The sequence below is a fragment of the Lepisma saccharinum genome, chromosome 30 (genome assembly GCF_977018435.1).
Source record: "Lepisma saccharinum chromosome 30, izLepSacc3.1, whole genome shotgun sequence".
Lineage (NCBI taxonomy): Eukaryota > Metazoa > Arthropoda > Insecta > Zygentoma > Lepismatidae > Lepisma > Lepisma saccharinum.
Genome location: NC_139258.1, coordinates 20,381,703 through 20,403,558, shown reverse-complemented (window position 1 = coordinate 20,403,558; position 21,856 = coordinate 20,381,703). Strand labels below are relative to the sequence as shown.

Below are 21,856 nucleotides of genomic sequence, written 5' to 3'. Positions count from 1 at the left end.
AGACAAGAAATGTAAAAACTACTTTTAAAGTCTTGAAATGTTAGAATACCCTTACGTACGTGGTAAATTAGTGAAAGATCAACAAGGAGAATAGGTATTCATGTTCAGTTAAAAGAAATCTGTAATTATAAAGTGAGTTATTGCAATGAGAGTGTGTATGAAGCAATTATTTAAGTGGGAAAGTCTTGAAGTTGGGTACATAAGGGTCATTACCTCTGAGTTGTCACGGGATGTGCTGTATAGCATTGATATCTTGCATACGTACATTTTTTAGAATTGTATGACAGAGCATCATCCCTCCCAATGATGCCAGTGACAACACACATATACACACATACTTGGCTCTGCACATCATCAGTTACATGATAATAGAAGCGGCTACATCTAAGTTTAAGATATTTGTCAACCATTATTTGCCAAAATTTATGGCATGCTTTGAAAGGTTCAGGGTACACATTTCAAGCAAAGTGTGTTTTTTGTCCTTTCATTTATCATAATCATTTTCATACTTAATGGTAGCAGAAGGAAATGAACTTAAGGAGTGAAAAATTTTAATGGCGATGATCCCACGTATGTAGTCATACAAAATGAGAGGAATTATACAGGGAGACTGTAAAATCAGGGTTTCACTGTAAAAATCCAACTGTCAAGCTGCATAGATGCCATATTTACGCGTGTATAATGCGCACTCTGGTTTTGGATGGGTAAAAGTGACAAAAAATTATATCTCGTATATAATGCGCAGTACAATCCAGTTTCAAGAAATGGCTTTCTTAGTTGTAGGTTGTAAATCTGTTGCTATGCTGATCAAGAGTGAATGATGTCATACCTATTCAATTGCTCATTCCTACGTTTTCAAAATATATACTTTTTCTTTCCGTGACTAATGTAACATTTATACAAGGCATATTCAGGACCTTCCAAATAGCAGTTAGCAGCACAAGATTTCTTCCATTAAGGAATGTACACACTCCATGTATGTCATATTATTTCTCCAGTAATACATTTTAATTTTTTATTGTATTTTTCCTTATGTTTTCTTTCATCCAAAGTACCATAAAAATGAGAATGTTTCTTCATTTTTTGATAAACTTATTTCAACCGTATTTCACATTAGTATCGTTATCTTGTATGGAATACTGTTTCCATATTCAGAAACTGCAGGATTCAAGCTTTACAATGATATATAACATGATAGGGTTCCGTAAACATGAAATATCAATGCAAGTGTCCCAAAATCATGGAATGACTGAACCTGTACGGTTTTATGTTAGCTGTCTGAATTATTCCGTGCATAATGTGCACCACAGTTTTTGGGGGCAAAAATTTTGGAAAAAAGTGCACATTATACATGAGTAAATACAGTATATCCCTCTCACACAGCTGATCATGCTTCATACCCAAAACTGTACCTCTCATCTTTAATTGCATTACTATCAGTAATAGCATCATTGGGCAGGGAACAGGGGAGAGACTATGGTCATGAACTCTACCCTTACCACCACTGAATGCTATGTCACTTGCACACTGTTGTCAATTCACTTGCGTTATCTACTCCTTTGCAAAAGTGAACACTGATGCAGTTACTGCATAGCAAGGATTTTTGTGTGATGCTTGTATGTACTATGTTCAAATCAAGTTTAAAAGAACTATGACATGCCAGTGGGCCGAAGAAATCAAAACACGTTAAGAAGTCTTCTGTTTAAGGGATGGAAGGACATGTAAATTGCAGAAATAAAGGATCGTGATTCCTACATGCCCAAAATTCAAATTAATCCTTGTATGTACTCACTAACCGAAAGTTCCTCGAAAAGAATTGCTACAAGTACTAGCACAAAGAAAAAAACACACACACACACACACACACACACACACACACACGCACACACAGCCAGAAACTGCAGACATGACACTGATCTTGTCAGTGGTGCTGTAAGTTTGGCAATAATGTTGGCAGACTTGTTGATCTGATTGGTTTTCAGTCACACCTCTGTACTGTTGCTTCCAGCTTTGGTGTTTGTTGTGAAGTCAACACAGTTAACCATATAACATGCCAATTCAGCATTCGTAGATTGGTTTTCTGGTATAAACAAAACACATTTATGGTACAGTTACTTATGTGAAATTTAGAAATTTTGTTTTTCCACAAAGGCTGTACCCTTAGTGAACGAAGACAGAGGATCTTCGAAATTAATAGGATTTGACTATAAATTGCTGAACGTGGAAATACGAAATTTCTAAATTTCATGTAAGTAAACCTATCCCTCCACTTTATATTTTTGTGCATTGTACAGATTTAGCTGTAAATGTGACCTTTTTTCAAATTAAATTTCGAAGCCAGTATGTATAGCATAGGAAATATCAGTAGTATAATATGGTACTGTTTGCTGCATGATATGTAACAGTATAGTTGGTGCATGTCAATAGTATATGGTGTCACACCCAAATATAACTTAGATCAAGATCAAACTTTGGCTATTGTAATGATAGAAAACTTGTTAGTTTGGTCAAAAGTAATATCTTTTAGATGTACATAAGTCTTAGAATAGTTTTTCTTGTGGGAAAGCCTGATAATTTTTTAGAAATAGGAAGTTTGAAGCATAGTAAGTGACTTGAATTTTTGTTTAAAGTCAAATTTATACACAGAAAGGCTAATTGGGACTAAACCTACAGTTTAATGTGGGATCTGAACCATCTGCCTCTACCAGGTATCAAACCCAGGACTACATGTTAAGCAATTTGTTAGTTGAAACTTTCTTGGTTGTAGCAGATACGTGTTACATAACATATTGTTTTTCTTTGCTTGTTCCGAAATAACTAGTAGTCGCTTAACAAATACCCATTTCAAATGAGCTGTAAGATGTTCTTGAGAAGATTGAATTTTCGAGAGCTAATGCTTAACTCGTTAGCTCTTGGAAAGATTTTCACCTTCTCCAAAACTCATTTGGCAATAAATTGTCCTCTCCAACGGTGTAATGGTAATGCTGTCGCCTTGTAATCAAGGGGTCCAAGGTTCGATCCCGAATGATCTGGCGGGTGCACATTGGTTTGAATCCCACTTCAAACTGTAGGTCCAGTTCCAATTAGCCTATATGTGCAAAAAGAAGAAAAAAGATAAAATCTTTGTCACAACTTGTAAATGCTATCATTTGTTTGCTAGAAAAATGTCTTTATTTGAAACAAAACAAAGTTAATAACCTATTAAGTTTTAAATTTTGATTACAAAAGTAACTGGAACATAATGAAACACACACAACTATTAAAATTGTTCAGGCTTACCCTTAATTATATTGCTGTATAATATAGAAAGGTACTATATTTGTAGAGATGTAATTTTGTATAGCACCTTTCTTTGTAGCAATTAATTCTACATTAGTTTGCAGTGTACATAATGACCACTCAAGCACAATTCATTTCTAAACACATTTTGGATATTTTAATACACTGTGGAATATTTGAAAAATAAATTGTGCAAGTACCGTGCGAAGTTGGAAGCAATCATGAATTCACTGTAGGATTGGATGTAGTAATACATGGGACTGAAGGAAAATGTCGTAAAAGTTAACAAATAGTAAAGTGATGTGAAGATCAGCAGAATATAATTACACTCTTTATTGTCATATAACTTCCAACTGTTCGTTCATTAGCACTGTGTGCTGAATGCATCACTTTTGCTGATCACCTCAATTTAAGGACTGGTATTATTTCAGCTGTTGAAAAATTGTCTGGTCGAAATGTACAGTGTGTTTAAAAATTATTTAACCAATTTTTGAGATGTCAGGATGGCTACTCGCCAGGAATTCTGCGTGAATTATTGGCTCTGGGAATTATTCGTGAATTCTGCTTGAATTTTTCTGCATAGACATGAAAAATTGCAACTTATATTAATCACATCAAATTTATGCTAGGAAAATTTTTACAATTTGGCTTTTACTTTTGTGCTAAGTACCAGGTTCAAACTCTGCAAAAGATGGGGCTGTATCATTGTGTTTGTCGAGTCATTATCATTGAGTTTCAACTGATGTAGAAAAGTGTCATAAAGTCTGTTTCTGGCAGCAGTAACATTGTGATAATATTTGGCCAAACATTGTTGGTCACCCTGTACATTAGAAATTCAATTTTAAACATTCTCTTGAATGTTGACAGAAGACTACCAACTGTTAAGACAGAAACCTAATGACTTTACAGTTAATTTTTGTGTGGTATTGTAAGATTTGTTATGGTATCTAAGGCAACAGTTCAAATATTATAAATTGTCATTAGTGTAACTTTTTTTTTTGTTTGAACTTTGACCACAGGAGCACCAATGAACCAAGAAAAATTGGCAAACTATCAGAGGCAGCAGCGAAGACTGCAGATTCAGGAAAATGCGGCACGCGGGGAAACCTCTCTGACTAGAGTAAGCATCTCCTCTGGGGAGGGTGGGCCTGAGCCCTCGGATGTGGGTGTTTGGCCCAGAAAGGAGGCGAACTAAAATCCTCTAGGATCTTTTTTTAAAAAAACAAAAACACATTTTCATTACAGGTAGGAGGAAGCTTGATATGGATTTCTGGTTAGGTCACTCCACTCTGGGCAGCACTCTTTTGTTTTCTTTTACTTTTCGGTGTTGGCGTTTGTGTTTTAATTTCATATCCATGTTGAATGTTTCTTGTACATTATGTTCAGAAGTTTATTTAGTATTTAGTCGTTTTCTTGGCTAGTGTATTGTTTCTTTCTTCACTGATATCTTGCACGTGTGATTTTTAATTTTTGAAAAGTAGTGACAAATGTGCACTGCAAGTTTCTAGTGTTTTTCTTCGCAAACTAGTGTTTGGCACATAGATTCTTAGCTCTTTGCACTTGCTCTTTTTTTTACCTAGCTTAGTAGCTACTGCAAACATGTCTTGCATGCTAGTGTTGCATCTTATTTGTACAAAAAAATTGCACATTGAAAGGCTGTCACCTAATGAGTTCACCGCATGCTATTATGCACAAGTTCACTTGTAATTTCTTTATTTCCCCTTCTTTATTGCCCCAAAACAATTCACCAAAAGAAAAGTGTGAACTGAGTATGGTTAACACAGCAAAGCTGGGATGAAAGATAAAGTATTTAAGTTAAAAAAAATGAAATTTCCTTTAGTTTCTGTCATGTTCCTTTTATCACCACTTTCTTGTTCCAACTTGTCAACAACAATACATTTTGAGAACTCTGTAAACATGCCGACGCCCGTGGCAGAGTGGTTAGCACATCGCGCTACAATGCTAGGGGTCCCAGGTTCGAATCCCAGCCTGTGCGTGGATGTTTGTGAGTGTCCATCAATTTCATCATGTCATCACTCATCTCAATCTTCGCAAATTAGCCAAAAGTGGCACAAAAAGCAAAGTAAAATAAAGCAAATCAAATAAGTTCTTCGTACATTGTCTAGCAGTATATTGTAGTTTACTAACTGTACGCCACTTCTGTAATGGCATACAGTAACTGATATGCAGCGGAGTGTCGGTTATGTTTTTCTGATTTTCTCCCATTTCTGGAGAATGTCCGGTGACTAATCTCTTTTCAAGTATAATAATTTGAAATTACTCGTACGATACTTATGTCCAGCAGGGGTACAAGTATATTAAGATTATTGTTACTTGCTTTTTATGAGCAACTTGGAGTTGTTGGTTCAGTCACCTATACTACCAGGGTGAATTGTATATTCATAACATTTTGTGGTTCAGAGGTAAGCCACTGTACAAACAGGTGTTAAATGAGCTCACCAGGTCACAGGTTTCATATCAGACAGGCATTCATGCGCCACTGGCTTTTCGGTCCATCTGAGAGAGAACTTGTTACTCATGTGCCATTATTGGAAACTGCCAGTAACCATGGGAACATGTGTTGACTAGATGTAGCAATGTGATGTTCTATGCCAGCATTACCCAGCAGTGGTGATACAAAAAGATCCTCAAGGAAATTGATGATGCTGGAAAATTCAGACCTGGGTGACCTTGAAATTACCACACCCAGCCTATAGCCTAGATCTTGCACTATCTGATTTTTCACTCAGTGTTCCTTGGTGCATTTCTTGATGGGGCAGACAGTTCAATTTCTTGGAGGAAGTGACATATGGCATCAGATCTCTTTTTGTCAAATTCAATCCCCAAGGGTTGAACATTGGGGAAGGACCATAGACACCAGTGGATTGTACTTTGCACAATAGCCATTGGTTGTCAACATGTGAAAGAGGGCTGAGCATGGTACACAGTTTTGCTATGGCTCATGTTGATAACCTTCCAAATAAATTTAACACAAACTTTTTTTAAAAAATACAACCAGTTTGGATTCCAGCCACCTTGTGGATACGAATACATTCTGGGCATTTTGAAAGAAAACTACCAATGTTTCACCGTTATGTACTTCTTTGGGATGGGGAGAGGGGGATCATAACCCCATACCAAATATATAACTGAGATTTCACTGTCTTCAGAAGTGCAAGAATAATTTTACACTTAATAGTTACACTTAATTTTGTCATTTGTTCTAATGGAAAAGTTCCAAAGCTGTGACATGCAATCTAAGGAAGTTACAAAGAATGAAACATTATGCTAGATAAACTTCATTCTGGCATTTGCTGCACAGTTACATAACTACTTTAGCTGATGCTTCCAGTACTTTATGATACTACTACATAATTCCTATGGATGATATTTAAAGAGTAGTTTGATTCTAGTATTACAGTATAAAGTAGAAAGAATTGCTGAACAGTAGCGAACAATAAGATTTTTTAATGTTAAGTTGAACAGTTTATTTTCTGTGCGTGAGAAATATAAATTGAATCACTGCATTGTGATCTTTTTACTAACTTCGCTGTTATTTTTTTGCAGGCTTAAGTTCGAGAAGACGGCCATCTTCTTTTATGGATACCCGTCCATTGAGTGACCAGGCAGATGAAGATTCTGAACCAACATGCTCTTGGGCTCCAGAAAATGTGCCTAGTGAAAATTCAACAACAAAGGCAGAAATTAATACAGAACCTTATGATGATACTGCAGTGTATTCATGATTGGCAGTCACCAAAAAAAAGTACTAACATATTATCAACATTTGTATGTGTTGTGCTAAACTTCACAGGGACCAAGGAAAAAAAATAAGTACATTTATCTCTGTAACTTGAGTGATTGTGTTGTTGCAAGGGCGGACGAAAAATACTCTTTACGATAATGTTGAAAGTGAGTTTTTTGTGAGTGTTCTTTATTGAATGTGCGGACCGGCTTTTGTAAACTCGTTTTTGTAGGCAGTTGTTTGTAAATGCCTGGCTAGTAATGTTGGTGTAGACTGGCGTGTTGTATACCATGTGCGTCATTCATCAGTATTGCATTACGATGTAATAGGTTGACTGTTGTAGGTGCTCAGAAAGTAATGTTACTTAAAGTCTTTTTAAAAAAAATATCCCAACATAATCAGCATTATTATGTTGCCTCATGGCAGTTAATTTACCATAGTTAGTAGGGAGTGTATGGTAGTCTGTGTATGAAAGAAAAGTTTTGCCTTTTTCGTAGCAGAACAATTTCTGCATCAGCATGCGTACTTGGTGCCTTCTGTTTGAACATAGCATAGAGGAACATGTTCTCCATTTAGAATTTAGTAGCTATTCTGGTTGTTAATTTTGAATTGTTTATATCCAAAAGTTTCAATTAGCCCACTTTGTAGGTAAGGGGGGTGTTTTTTTCTACCTTAAGAGGTGTAACGTTTCTTTACTTTGAAGCTTTTGGTAGAAATTTAAGTAAGGTAAGAGTGCATGTCATATTAGCCGAGAATTATGCACCGATAAATGAATCCTGTACTTACGTAAAAGTCTATAAATACTTGTATCACTTACGCATATCATTAATATAAATTTATTTGTATTAATTTGTCTTTTAAGTAAAACTGTAAAACCTGTATCAAAGTAGACATGGAGGTAACGTAATAGTAGGAAGTCTACTTTTCTATTACTATTATTATTGTCAATTAGCATAACATGCCCTTCTAGCAGAATGGAAGATGTGCCTTGAGTACCCCCCTCCCCCCTCCCTTAGCACACGAAGTCATTTAAATCGGTTCAAAAGGTACTTTCATAGATGTGTTAAAGTAATTTTAAAGAAATAAAGTATAGTGTCATTCCATTGTTAATAGCGTTTAGTATAGCAGTGTTTTTGAGCAAATTTTTTTGTAAATGCCCTTTCCTAATTGGTGAATTTTATTTTATATATTTAGTTGGCAGAAAGGAGGGATTAATGTTCATGTAATGGTAGCGTACATGAGTAAATGTTAAGAGTGCGAGCTTTTGCTTAAAAAAAATATATTAGAAATTTATCTTGTGATTTCCTAAGCCAACCTAATTAAGCTCATTACGAGTTATTAGTAATGCACTGTATTTATTGTAGAATGTTCATGCAAGAGAAAAGCTGATTCAGTATCATTTTAAAATTGTTCTAGTTTTCATTTGTACACTGGGTGGTTTGTAAAAGCAAAGAAAATGCATTTTTTATGAAATTAAAAAAAAGTTATTGAACTCAGTTTTACTTAATTGTATAATTTGAAAACAAAAAAACTTGTACATTAATGAACTTTCCTATAGTATCTTTTGTAAATCATTACTGGTGAGATCAAGTGTTTTTGACATTTTGCTATGTGTATATTTTTTTACTTGTGTAGAATTGAATTTAACAAGCAGGTCTTGGTACAAAAAAAAAAAAAGTATACTGTGTACTGAGTCTTTTTAAAACTCAATAAACCAGGATTATGTAAAAGTGTTGTGAATCGGGTCATCACTTTCCAGGTGCATGTGTCAGTATTCTATTTTTGTTATAGCTAAATTTGTGTTTGGAAAGAATGTATCGGAGACAAATTATTTATAAAAATAAATACTTATCTTCTGTGATACATGTTCGTGAATTTATTCTTAACCCTTAGTACGCCGCAGGGTCTGACGAAAGTAAGCCCAGTGTCGCCGAGGCTTTGAGCGGGAAATTTGAATTTGTATACATAATGGAGAAAAATCGTAATAACTCTGGCACTATGGGACCAATCTACTTCGGATAACTTTTGTTTTGCAGGCAATACATCGGTGCATGCAACCATGTAAAATTTGGATGCCCCAACCGCGGGGAGGTTACGAGCGAGGGCTGCATCCCCCCAATTTCAATGAAAAAAAAATAAAAATGTGGAGTTTGCCCCCTCTTCAGCTACTTTGGGGAGAAAACCGGAACTTTTGCTTTTTTTTCAAAGAATGGACCTTCCGCAACAGAATGAAACTTGATTCATGTTCGTGGGTGCAATACAATTTGAATAATAAGGCAAAACGTAAAACTCTACCGAATTTTAGCCAATTTGCATATTATTCATAAAATTGTTATAACTGACACTATGGGACCAATCTACTTCGGATAACTTTTGTTTTGCAGGCAGAACATCAGTGCATGCAACCATGTAAAATTTGGATACCCCAACCACGGGGGGCTTACGGGCCGGGGCTGCATCCCCCCAATTTCAATGAAAAAAATCATAAAAATATGGAGTTTGCCCCCTCTTCTCCAGCTATTTTGGGGAGAAAACCGAAACTTTTGCTTTTTTTTTTCAAAGAATGGACCTTCCGCAACAGAATGAAACTTGATTCATGTTCGTGGGTGCAATACAATTTGAATAATAAGGCAAAACGTAATACTCTAGCGAATTTTAGCCAATTTGCATATTATTCATAAAATTGTTATAACTGACACTATGGGACCAATCTACTTCGGATAACTTTTGTTTTGCTGGCAGAACATCAGTGCATGCAACCATGTAAAATTTGGATGCCCCAACCGCGGGGGTTACGGGCGGGGGCTGCATCCCCCGAATTTCAATGAAAAAATCTTAAAAATTTGGAGTTTGCCCCCTCTTCTCCAGCTACTTTGGGGAGAAAACCCGAACTTTTGCTTTTTTCGTTCGCACTTGCATCTTGTGTAGCTACTGTGAATCTATTTCTCCCTTTTGACACGGCTCTTTGTGGAAATATGTCCGGAAGGAAACGTTTGTGCGTTAGGGAAATCGATGAGATGTTATATGATACGAAGTGTTTATGGTGATGCCTTTGTTAGTCCTAACAGAGGAGCGAGGGAGCCTTTGCAATCCTTTCTTTTGTCTATACTTGTGGATAGACACACGCTTAAGACTCATGCTTTTGGCCTCTGGCTATCGTCAAGCTTCATTGCATTTCTAACATAGAGGCGACAGAAAGCTGACACTGCCAAACCTCATCCAATCCCCTCTCTCCTTGCCCTACCCCCCCCCACCCCCGCCACTACTTCAGCTCGATCACCAGGTCTAAACACACAGAAGAATGTGTGCCTTATCAGTACTAAATCACAGCGTTGGAAGCTTGGAGGAAAACAGCATCGTAAATACCAAGCATTTATTGTGTCTGTCAACTGAAGAGCGAACACGTGTTTGGATGAGCCCAAACACGTGACATATTCCGAGAAAGGAGGAGGTGGGGGGATTTGGAATTTTCGAAACACGATTGCAAATTATGTTCCCGAACGAACTGTCAGTGTTTCAACCTTAATGTACAAATATAAGTGTGGCAAATCCTCGATAATTGTATCTAAAGCTGTTTGTAACATATGTGTTACAGCGGCTACAAGGGACATACTTTTTTTGTAACATATGTGTTACGGCGGCGAACTAAGGGTTAAACTCCTCGTTGGATGTGATTACTAGAGGTGGAGTTTTTAGTTAATTTTTTTTCTGCATGTAAATATGAGCTAAACAACAAAGTTACAAATTCGGATCATCATAACTAGAGCTTAAATACAGGGGGGTTATGGGTGGGGGCTTCATCCCCCGAATTTCAATGAAAAAAACATAAAAATGTGGAGTTTGCCCCCTCTTCTCCAGCTACTTTGGGGAGAAAACCAGAACTTTTGCTTTTTTTTCTTCAAAGAATGGACCTTCCGCAACAGAATGAAACTTGATTCATGTTTGTGGGTGCAATACAATTTGAATAATAAGGCAAAACGTAAAACTGTGCTTTTACTCAAAACAGCAAATTTTAGCCAATTCGCATATTATTCATAAAATTGTTATAACTGATACTATGGGACCAATCTACTTTGGATAACTTTTGTTTTGCAGGTAGAACATCAGTGCATGCAACCATGTAAAATTTGGATGTGCAAACCGTGTGGGGGGGGGGTTACGGGTGGGGGCTGCATCCCCCGTATTTCAATTAAAAAAACATAAAAATGTGTAGTTTGCCCCCTCTTCTCCATCTACTTTGGGGAGAAAACGCGAACTTTTGCTTTTTTTTCGTTCGCACTTGCATCTTGTGTAGCTACTGTGAATCTATTTCTTCCCTGTTGACTCGGCTCTTTGTGGAAATATGTCCAGAAAGAAACGATTGTGCGTTAGGGAGATCGATGAGCTGTTACATGATACAGTCTTTCACAGCCACTGCTCAGAACCGATTATGGCTATGGCGAGGCCTTTCCTAACAGAGGAGGGGAGGGAGCCTTTGCAATCGTTTGTTTTGTCTATACTTCTGGATAGACTCACGCTTCTGGCCTCTGGCTAACATCAAGCTTCATTGCATTTCTAACATAGAGGCGACAGAAAGCTGACACCGCCAAACCTCATCCAATCCCCCCTCTCCTTGCCCCCCCCCCCTTCCTGCCTCCACTTCAGCTGGATCACCAGGTCCAAACACACAGAAAAATGTGTGCCTTATCAGTGCTAAATCACAGCGATGAAGCTTGGAGAAAAAGAGCATCGTAAATACCAAGCATTTATTGTGTCTGTCAACTGAGGAGCCGAAACACGCGACATATTCCGAGAAAGGAGGGTGGGAGGAATTTCGGAATTTTCGTAAACACGATTGCAAAACATGTTCCCGAACGAACTGTCAGTGTTTCAACCTCAATATACAAGTGCCGCAAACCCTCGATAATTGTATCTAAAGCTGTTTGTTGCACATCTGCAATGGCGGCGACAAGGGACATATTAATTATTCTGGAAATTATGCAAAAATTAAAAGTTTCTCCTTATTTCGCACTAGTTTTGCGTGAAAAAAATTAATTTTGTGATGACATATCATGTAATTTAATATTTTAATGTAATTTTTGTACATTCTAAAGCAAAAATATTGGTCAATTGACGCATATAATTAGAATGAAATACTTACACACTACTATTAATGAATATTTTGAATAATTTTTTATTATTATAATTTTCAAGTATGTGTATCAGTGGAAATCTGTGCAAGTATCAGCATCATTTTATAGTGGTATTGCTGATAAGGCACAGGCTTTGTGCAGAAAATTCCAAATAAATTCCATAAGTTCATAAATTTTTTAAAAAGTTTTCTCATGGGCATTGAAACCTAACAATCGGGACATAATCGAACTTGTAGCTGAACTTTCAGGGGCAGAATTGAAAAGTTTTCCATTCCTTAAATATAGTATCCAGGATTATGTGCTAAATAACTGTAGCTGAACTTTCAGGGGCAGAATTGAAAAGTTTTCCATCCCTTAAATATAGTATCCAGGATTATGTGCTAAATAACTGTTAGATTTCCAAAATCACATTTGTGGCCGCGGTGGCTCAGTCGGTAACGCGTCTGACTACCATGCTCAAGGTCCCGGGTTCGATCCCCGGCCGGTTCAAATCCGGGAACTTTTCTAACGGTGGAAGCGGCCCCGGCGCCCACCCAGCGTCGAATAACATGGGTACCTGGGGGAAACCCTGGGGGGTAAAGGCGGTTAGGGGCGTGATGCTGATCACATCACCCCCACTCACGACCGGATCAAGAAAGTGTGGGGCGTTACCCCCACACCCCCTATACGCCTTCATGGCGTGGTGCTATGCACAGGGGAACACTTTACCTTTACCTTTACCTGGGGGAAACCCTGGGGGGTAAAGGCGGTCAGGGGCGTGATGCTGATCACATCACCCCCACTCACGACCGGATCAAGAAAGTGTGGGGCGTTACCCCCACACACCCTATACGCCTTCAAGGCGTGGTGCTATGCACAGGGGAACACTTTACCTTTTTACATTTATTACTTGTTGACAAGAATAACGTCTTGCGTAGTTCTCTGTTTATGTACAACATTTATTTACACTTCTACCCTTTGTCTGACTACCATGCTCAAGGTCCCGGGTTCGATCCCCGGCCGGTTCAAATCCGGGAACTTTTCTAACGGTGAAAGCGGCCCCGGCGCCCACCCAGCGTCGAATAACATGGGTACCTGGGGGAAATCCTGGGGGGTAAAGGCGGTTAGGGACGTGATGCTGATCACATCACCCCCATTCACGACCGGATCAAGAAAGTGTGGGGCGTTACCCCCACACCCCCTATACGCCTTCATGGCGTGGTGCTATGCACAGGGGAACACTTTACTTTTTTTACCCTTTGCCGTATATATATATATCTTTCTATAACAAATCCATTATCATCTGCTCCCGGTTGTCTTTTGCCCCATAACACAGAGAATTGCGCTTATCAAGACTTTTACTCTACGAGCGCACTATTTACCATAGCGCTAACCCATCCCCGCAGTTTATCACACAGAGGTCCCTAAACTACGACGCTCACTCTGTGTGTATTTCTATACATCCATAAAAATGGCCTCACTCCATGGTGCCTTGTATCGAAGTCTCTGCGAGCCTGGGATTGTGAGATATGACAGACCGTAACAAGCCAGAATCGGTATTTATACATCCAACAAAGTACCCACCCCCCAACCACTGGGTCAAGGCCCTATTGTTACGTTTCAAACAGGAAAGCCGTTGAGAGAACCCAACCGTTAGCTTCTCCAGTTACTGGGCAAATACAACCTAGGCCAGAGCACATACACAGAAATACATTTTACATACATATTTCCCTTTTTGCAGCTGTGTGCGTAAAAGCCACACAACATAGCTCCCCATTTTTTTCCTAAAAAAAGGAAAAAAGAACAAACAGTAATTCTTACCAGAATCCTCCAACGTGCATGAGAGTCCTACACCACACTTTCCATCAGTCCCAGCAATGTGTGAAAATATCCAGTAAACAACACTACTCATTACACATGCACAAAACACAAACACACTGCATCATCCCCCCTCCTGAAGGAAGGATATACACTACAAACACAAGAAATAAAATAAATACACTTCACTAGTGACAGTTCATATTCACTCTTGCAGTGTCTTTTCACACGCAAAATAAAGTCCCCTGAAAAAGAAGTTTCTTTCACACACGCACAATCACCTGAAAAAAGTCCATTGATCTTCCTGGCACATCCGGGACGTCTTGTAGATCCTGTGTAACCGAAAAGTCCTCCTCTGCAGAGATGCTCCTCTCCAGCACATCCTGGTCCTCCGAGGTTACCCGGCTGGTGTTGTTCCACGACGTACTCCAATGGTTTCCTCACTAGGACTGCGCCAGAAATCTTGTATCAGAAATCATTCTCGTAGTTCCGATTTCTGAAGTTACAACGTAGGTTTTTCCACGCAGACCTCCTAATCTCAATTTCCAGCTCTGGCTGCGCATTTTGGGCTGAATGTTGATTCCTAACACCTGTTTCCCATTTCTCCTGCAGCCTTGTTAGGTGTGCGACCTTTGCTTCCTCCAACCCATTCAGATCACCCTGGGCCACTTCTGGTTTCAACATGTCAAACTTGTTGCCTAACTGGCAACCGTAGTGAAGGTGGAATGGCAAATATCCAGTTTTGCTCGTGACTGTACTGTTGATACCATACTCCAGACTAGGCAAATTGTTTTGGCCAATCACGGTGGCTTTTCGTGTAAATTGCAGTGCATTTCTTGCTCCTCACGGGCGTCTCACTTTCCTTCCCTTGTGGGCGGACCCGCGTCTCGACAGAACCATCATTAGGAACCTTTTTTGAACCGGGTACCCCCTTCTCCCACAAACGAAGCGCCAAGTCTACGTGTTCTTCCTGGGTGACATCTGGTTGCCTTGAAACAAGTGGATGCCGGCCGTCTCCGTTAGCTTCTGTGCATTTTCAGGCGGATACTCTCTCCCTCGTGTTTGTAACAAGGGTTCAGCCCGAAGCCCCCGTGCTCCTTGTTTCGTTTCTTTATTCGAACAGTCCAATACAGAAACACTTAGTACGTGGACGTGCTCCTTGGCCGGCCTTTTTAGCTGTGCAGTTGCAACAATAGCTGCCGGCATTTTCTATGATTTTCTTGGAGCGTCAAAGTAAAACATTTCATCCTCTTCCCCCCAGAAACTCCATGCATCGACTTAGATATGCAGACTCATCGTAGCTTTCATTATGAAGTCCCTTCCCAATACAACGGACTTTATTGCATCTTTCAACACAAGGAATGTCTGTTTAATCATGCGTCCCTTTAATTCCACAAATAAGACCATCCGGCCGACAGTGTGGGTTGTGCCGGCCGCTAAACTTAATTTAGTGCCATTATGATAAAGTTTAGCCCACTTTTCCTGTAGCAACTGCGCCGTGTTTACATCTAGTAAGGAACAAATGGCTCCTCATCGAAGAAAGCTAGGAATTCCTGTTTTTTTATATCTTGCAGCTAACCAGAGGCTCTTTCACATATTTTGGAACTGTGTTTCCCTTTTTCCGACGAGCCATTTTTGCATGCCATGTTACCTAGCAACCCTGATTCATCCTTTTTCCAGCGAGTGCTTTGGGAACTTTCACATTCTTTTAACTTTTCATCGCAGAATCGGAAGACATGATACTGTGATTGACAACCCCAGCAACGGATTCCATTCTTGTTTCTTGCCGGTCGTGTCAAACATGCTTCCGATGATTCTTTGCTCCTGGACTTAAGCATCTGGATCCCCTGGTCCGTTACAACGTCGGAAAACTCCCTTTCTTTGATTTTCGGACAATTCTTCATAAAAGTGTTTCCCTGAGCAGACTAAACAATACACATCCTGCTTACGACCCTCTACTTGACCTGAAGCTGCACCCCTGTCCAAGCGGACACTCTGACGCAGGTGTGTGTTTCCTTGTCCATGTCATTAGCTTTTCCAGGCCCTGGTCCCTTTTGTTGAGAGCTATTTTTGCGAAGAAAGCTGAGCGCTGGATCCACCGGCGACCTTGGTGCCTCAGAAATGTCTGACCCCTCTTTGTGATTCTTAACAACCGCATTTGCTTGTTTCCACCTGTAAGGAGGGGGAGACATAATGGATTCTTCCTGGCTATCTTGTGTCACCAGATGTTCAAAGGAAATTATCTCGAAACTGGATTCTGCGTCCCTCGTTGTAAAATTCCGCAACTGTTCCGAATTCCTGTCTGTACAGATACTGTCGAAACAGGGTGTGCTTTCCTTATGATAATTTGCACCCTCTGAACTTCCGTTCGAGAAACCTCTTCCATTTCAAACAAGTTCTGCATTCTTGTAATAAAAAAAAAAAAAAAGGTAAAGTGCTCCCCTGTGCTTAGCACCACGCCATGAAGACGTATAAGCATTCTTGTAATGAAAGCTGTAAAAACTTGCCTTACGATTTTTTTCCTGCAGTACTTCCTCATGTGAGGAATGAAAAAATTCACTTAAAAATTCATTCCTGAATGACTTCATATCGCGAAGTACATTTCGCCAATATTTGTACCATTCCAATGGATCCCCTGATAACGCGACGAACATTAAATTATCTAGCAATATTTGATACGATATGCGACACGTTTCCTGAAGGAACTTTAATTTCTCATAAAATTACAGGAACTGCCAAACTTTGGGAGGGGTAACTTGTATTACCTGAGAAGACTCTCTCCCATGTCTTCTTCCCTGCACACCCCGACCAGCTGATGAGCACTGCTACTCTCACCTGCCCGCGTTGTCACTCCATCCCCGGTACTTAATGCTAATTCCCAAAATCGATCATTTACATTTTCTGTGGTCAGTTCTCTGTCCTCTGGCCAACCCAATGCTGGTGCCTGAGCCATATTGCATCTTGAACGTACCTGAGAATGCAATGTCATAGAGTGCATGCAGTTCGTGGTCAAGAAAGTATGGAGCGCAACCTTTAATTCAACAAATTCAATTCTGTATATGGCAACGAGCTCTAGTATGTTTTGACGAGCCCCCTTTTGTTTACAAGAATAATGTCTCGTAGTTCTCTGTTTATGTACAACATTTATTTACACTTCTACCCTTCGCTGTATATACATCTTTCCATAACAAATCCATTATCAACTGCTCCCGGTTGCCTTTTGCCCCATAACACGGAGAATTGCAGTTATCAAGACTTTCACTCTACGAGCGCACTATTTATTCTTTATTCAAATTCTTTATTTGCGTGAGCGAGGTTCAGCCTGAGGCTGTTCTGCCACCTAACCCGTGTCATCTATTACATTTAAATTTACATTTCTTATGTTATTACAGTATTAATACAGTGTGCAATAAACTGTATGATTTAGTTACAAAATCTATTGATAAAGTAATTGTAATAAATGTATGAATAAAATGATACAAAAATTGTAAAAGACAACTACGTAAAAATGAAATAAAATGAATTAAAAATAAATAAAAATAAAAACATGTAGACAAAATACATAACATAAACATACAAGTTACATCATAGTATTTGAACACAATCTCTGCTCTGCCAAAAGAAAATTCTTTACTTCATTTCGGAAAGATTCTATTTTAGATATGCTCGACATGGTCTTAGGTAGGGCACTCCATATTTTTGCAGCAAAATATGAAAACGACGAATGATATGCCTGTGTGTTGCAGAGTGGAAGGTTAAATTTGAAATTATTTCTTGTATGGTGGCTGTGAATACTGGTGCGAGGGATCAACACTAACCTGCCCCCGCAGTTTATCACACAGAGGTCCCTATGCCATCCTCGTATTAAGTGCAGTACAACTTATTAGAGCTACAAGCACACTATTTACCATAGTGCTAACCCGCCCCCGCAGTTTATCATGCAGAGGTCCCTAAACTATGGCGCTCACTCTGTGTGTATTTCTATACATCAATAAAAATGGCCTCACTCCATCCTTGTATCGAAGTATCTGCGAGCCTGGGATTCCGATATGAGAGACCGTAACAAGTCAGAACTGGTATTTATAATTCCAACAAACGACCCGCCTCCCAACCACCGGGTCAAGGCCCTATTGTTACCTTTCAAACAGGGAAGCTGTTGAGAAAACCCAACCGTTGGCTTCCCCGGTTACTGGGCAGAAAACAACCTAGGCCAGAGCACGTACACAGAAATACATTTTACATACCAGGTGGTTATAATTAAAGTGACGGTTTTCAGAGTGGTACAGCACGGTCTGTTATGAGAGTAGTAGTCTGAAACTTCGTACGTAGATATGCTAATGAAGCAATGCGCTCACGAATTATGAAAAAAAAGGTTCTAATTCTCGCCACCAGGGTAAAAAATGGCACTGTAAGCAGTCAAAACTTGGTATAGTTACAGGAAAAACATTATAAATCGCAGAAAGCAATACTCTTTGTAATAAAATATCGCTACAATTTCACTATTCTAATTACATGAACATTACTAAAGGAAAAAGAAACAAGCGTCACCAACCACAACCAGGGAGCTCACACAATGGTTAGGCAATGTCACCGACTTTGACGTCAGAGTTACGGAAAATTCCACGTTTTGACTGCTTACAGCGCCATTTTTTACCCTGGTGGCGAGAATTGGAACTTTTTTTTTTTTGCATAATAATTCGCGAGCACATGGTTTCATTAGCATATCTACGAAGTTTCAGACTACTACTCTCATTACAGCCCGTGCTGTACCACTCTGAACACCTTCACTTTAATTATAACCACCTGGTACATATTTCCCTTTTTGCAGCTGTGTGCGTAAAAGCCACACAGCATACTCAAGTCCCAGGAGATTATCAAAAGTACCCTTAGGCTGTAAATGTTTAAAAAACGGAAAATTTTGAAAGTGCCCCCTTGCCCCACCAAGTTACGACTATGATTTTTTTTTAGGATTTACCGGAATAGAAATATTGGAAAATCTGCCATACTGGGCATACACCAACTCGGAGAGTAGTAGACTTTTAATCACTGTTTTCTCCTGGCATTTAAGGAACTTCTTTACAAATACTTAACTGTTCTGCTCCTTTTTGAGTTAAGTGTACTAGACCAGCAGTCCAAAACTTCTTGAGCGATGGAGCATTTTTCGGGAGATAAATTGGTCAGGCCCCTGTCGTTGCCCTTATGCCAGAGCATGTGCAAGGGGCGGTCATGAAGTTCATATTATTACCCACAAGGAAAAGAGCTAGAGTGCGCGTCAAATCTCCTGCATATGGCCTTGAACGGCTGAACAGCACCAGTGAATCGCAGACTTGCAGCGTTGCCTAGTTCCGTGCTCTCCTCAACCACGCTGTCTCTTTTCCATGTGAGATTTCAACATGGCACCGCTGCAGTGCGCTGCTATTGGCTATCGCCATATGCAGGAGATTTGACGCGCACTCTAGGGCTGTCCCTTATGCAGTGCATATAGGACAACTTCTCCCAGGGATGGGTTGCTTGTCCGACCCCGTGATTGTAGAAGTCTGCAATTTGATGTCTAAATGCTCCACCTCAGGAGATCTCATGTTCATTGTGCAAGAAATGTCAACCATGAAGTGCAGTGTTCCGGTGAGAAAAGAGGAAGTTGAAGGGTATCAGATTGGGCAAGTAAGGTGGGTGAGGCAAACGTTCATAGCCCAAAGTGTCTGCAAATGTCACTGTCTTATGACCAGAATTGCTCTTCAGAGAGCCTGACCCTTTTTCTTGACATTTCATGATGCTTATCTAGTGAGGTAGTACCAATAAGATCGCCTGGTAGTGAACATAATCAGTTATGACCACACCATGGCAGTCCCAGAGAACTCTGATAGCCACCTTCCGCAGATGATGGTTGCATTTTTGCCTGTTTTGGTAGTGGTGTGTTTTTCCATTATTTACTCTGCCTTTGTTCATAGTAGTACACCCAGCATTCATCCATGGGGATGCTGTTGAAACAAGTCACCCATGTCAGCCTGGGACAGCATCAATATTTTCCTCAGAGTCCTCTCTCTGCTCTTTTTCATAGGCGTGAGCAATTTTTAACCACTGGGTGTGTCAATGATATTACTGTGGATAATACTGTAGAGAGAGCTGTGACTCATGTGGAATTTCTCAGCAAGTGATGACTGGCCACTTCGTGGTTCGTTTTTGATATTTATTTTGTCCATATAAAGTTTCAACCCACTTTACCACTGTGGTATATGCTGGCACATTGTCCCCATACACTTGTACCAGTTCGGTACAAATATCCTTGGCAGGATCGTAATTACAGCCTGTGTCTCTTTCTACATAGGTGGCACCATGTTGTTTAGTCCCTCCAGTGTCAGGAAATTTAACACATCTAGGAAAAGGAATGGCATGTAATGGATCATAGCAGTGGTTCCCAAAGTGTGTGCCATGGCACCCCGGAGTGCTGTGGCTGGCTTACAGGGTCACCAAAAAATGTTCCAATATTTTCACTGAAATCGTGTGATTGTTCCAAATATGTATGTGCTTGTTTGGTACTTCTTACGTATAAAATGTTTCTGAAATGTGTGTTTATTTTTTAACTGAAGGCAACTGAGCATGTGCCTACATTCTGACTTGGGCACCATGGAAAAATATTGAGACACTAATGGTGCCATGGATTAGAGAATTCTTGTAATGTCACTTTGCTATCAGATGCATCTTTTTTTACCTAACAATAATTTTCAAGTTGATAATTGATATTTCATATCAAAAGCAAAAATTGTATTTCAAATTCTAAATAACTCGAATTTACTAGACTTTAAAAACTTTTTCTTTGGTAGTTACTAGAACAATGGCAGTGTGTACCAGAGACCAAGTTTTGAGTTCTGGTCGAACCTGCATTTTCCGTTAAGTTTCCATACTACACAATGTCTTGAACGATTTTGTCAGCCATGGCTGGCTGCTCAGAATGACAATATGGATGATGTAGTGCCATGTGAAACCACAAGTGAACAAACATTACATTAACGTCTATATATTCTATAGGTTTCCCGTTGGCATTCTCTGAATTGCAAAGATTTCGTTGTCTACATATTGTTGGTTAATCGTTTTCTTTTTCTTTTGCTACAATCATGAAGTTTGCAGTCCACTGTGTGGCAAAACTAAATTTTGATTTTACAACAAAACCAGTCTGGAGGTGCGCTGCACACCACTTGTCTGCAAGCATTCTCTAGTGAGGCAATTCCCAATGGCACAATGTTAGCGTCGCCATCTTGTAATCAAGGTGTCCTGGGTTCGATACCTGGTGGAGGCACATGGCACATAGTGGTTCGGATCCCACTTTAAACTGTAGGTTCAGTCCCAATTAGCCATACTGTGCATAAAGTAGACTTAAAAACACCAACTCAATCAGTCAATCTAGTGAGGCAAGGCAGATGGGGAGAAAAACACTCGTGGGAGGATGACTGACTATTTATTTCGTCTTCCTAAATCCAAACCCCTAACAGAAGGCCCGGATAACGTTAAACAATGAAGGACTAGACTGGAGGACGTTAAGAAAAAGAAATACCAATAGTTGAGAAAAAATATTCTGTATTCTATATACAGTTAAGACTTCTTTATACGTTACTCAGTTCTGCGTAATTCTATTTCATATGTAAATTACTGTAGGTGCCGGCAAAATAAAATTTTAAGACTTGTAAATTGCACCTTATTTGTACGTAATGCGTTTATACGTAACTCGGGGTTGTACGTACTAATTTTCATAAAATGTAGTTGATTTGTACGTAACCAAGGTACAAAAGTATAAATTTCTTGTGGTTACAAAAACAAGGCGATTTTCAAATACGTATGTATAAGTTCACGTAAAGGGTGTGGGTCCACTTTGGTATGATTAGGGTTGCATTATTTCATAAGTGAAAAT

General features: G+C 39.4%; 1 protein-coding gene across 6 annotated transcripts in view; it reads left to right on the top strand.

Moving 5' to 3' along the window:
* The window catches only part of Npc1a (Niemann-Pick type C-1a), a 139,971-nt gene extending 131,084 nt beyond the window's left edge, over window positions 1–8,887 (top strand). For 3 of the 6 annotated variants that reach the window (XR_014441014.1, XR_014441013.1, XR_014441015.1), the window contains 2 exons: window positions 4,299–4,524; window positions 6,847–6,982. Coding sequence is in view for 3 of the 6 variants with exons in the window: in XM_083115570.1 (XP_082971696.1) it covers window positions 6,847–7,025 (179 nt within the window). In the remaining 3 variants the exon portion in view is untranslated. Of the gene's footprint in view, window positions 1–4,298; window positions 4,525–6,846 lie in introns of all 6 variants that reach the window. The other 3 variants (XM_083115569.1, XM_083115571.1, XM_083115570.1) reach the window with 2 other exon arrangements.
* Window positions 8,888–21,856: the final 12,969 nt, after the last annotated feature.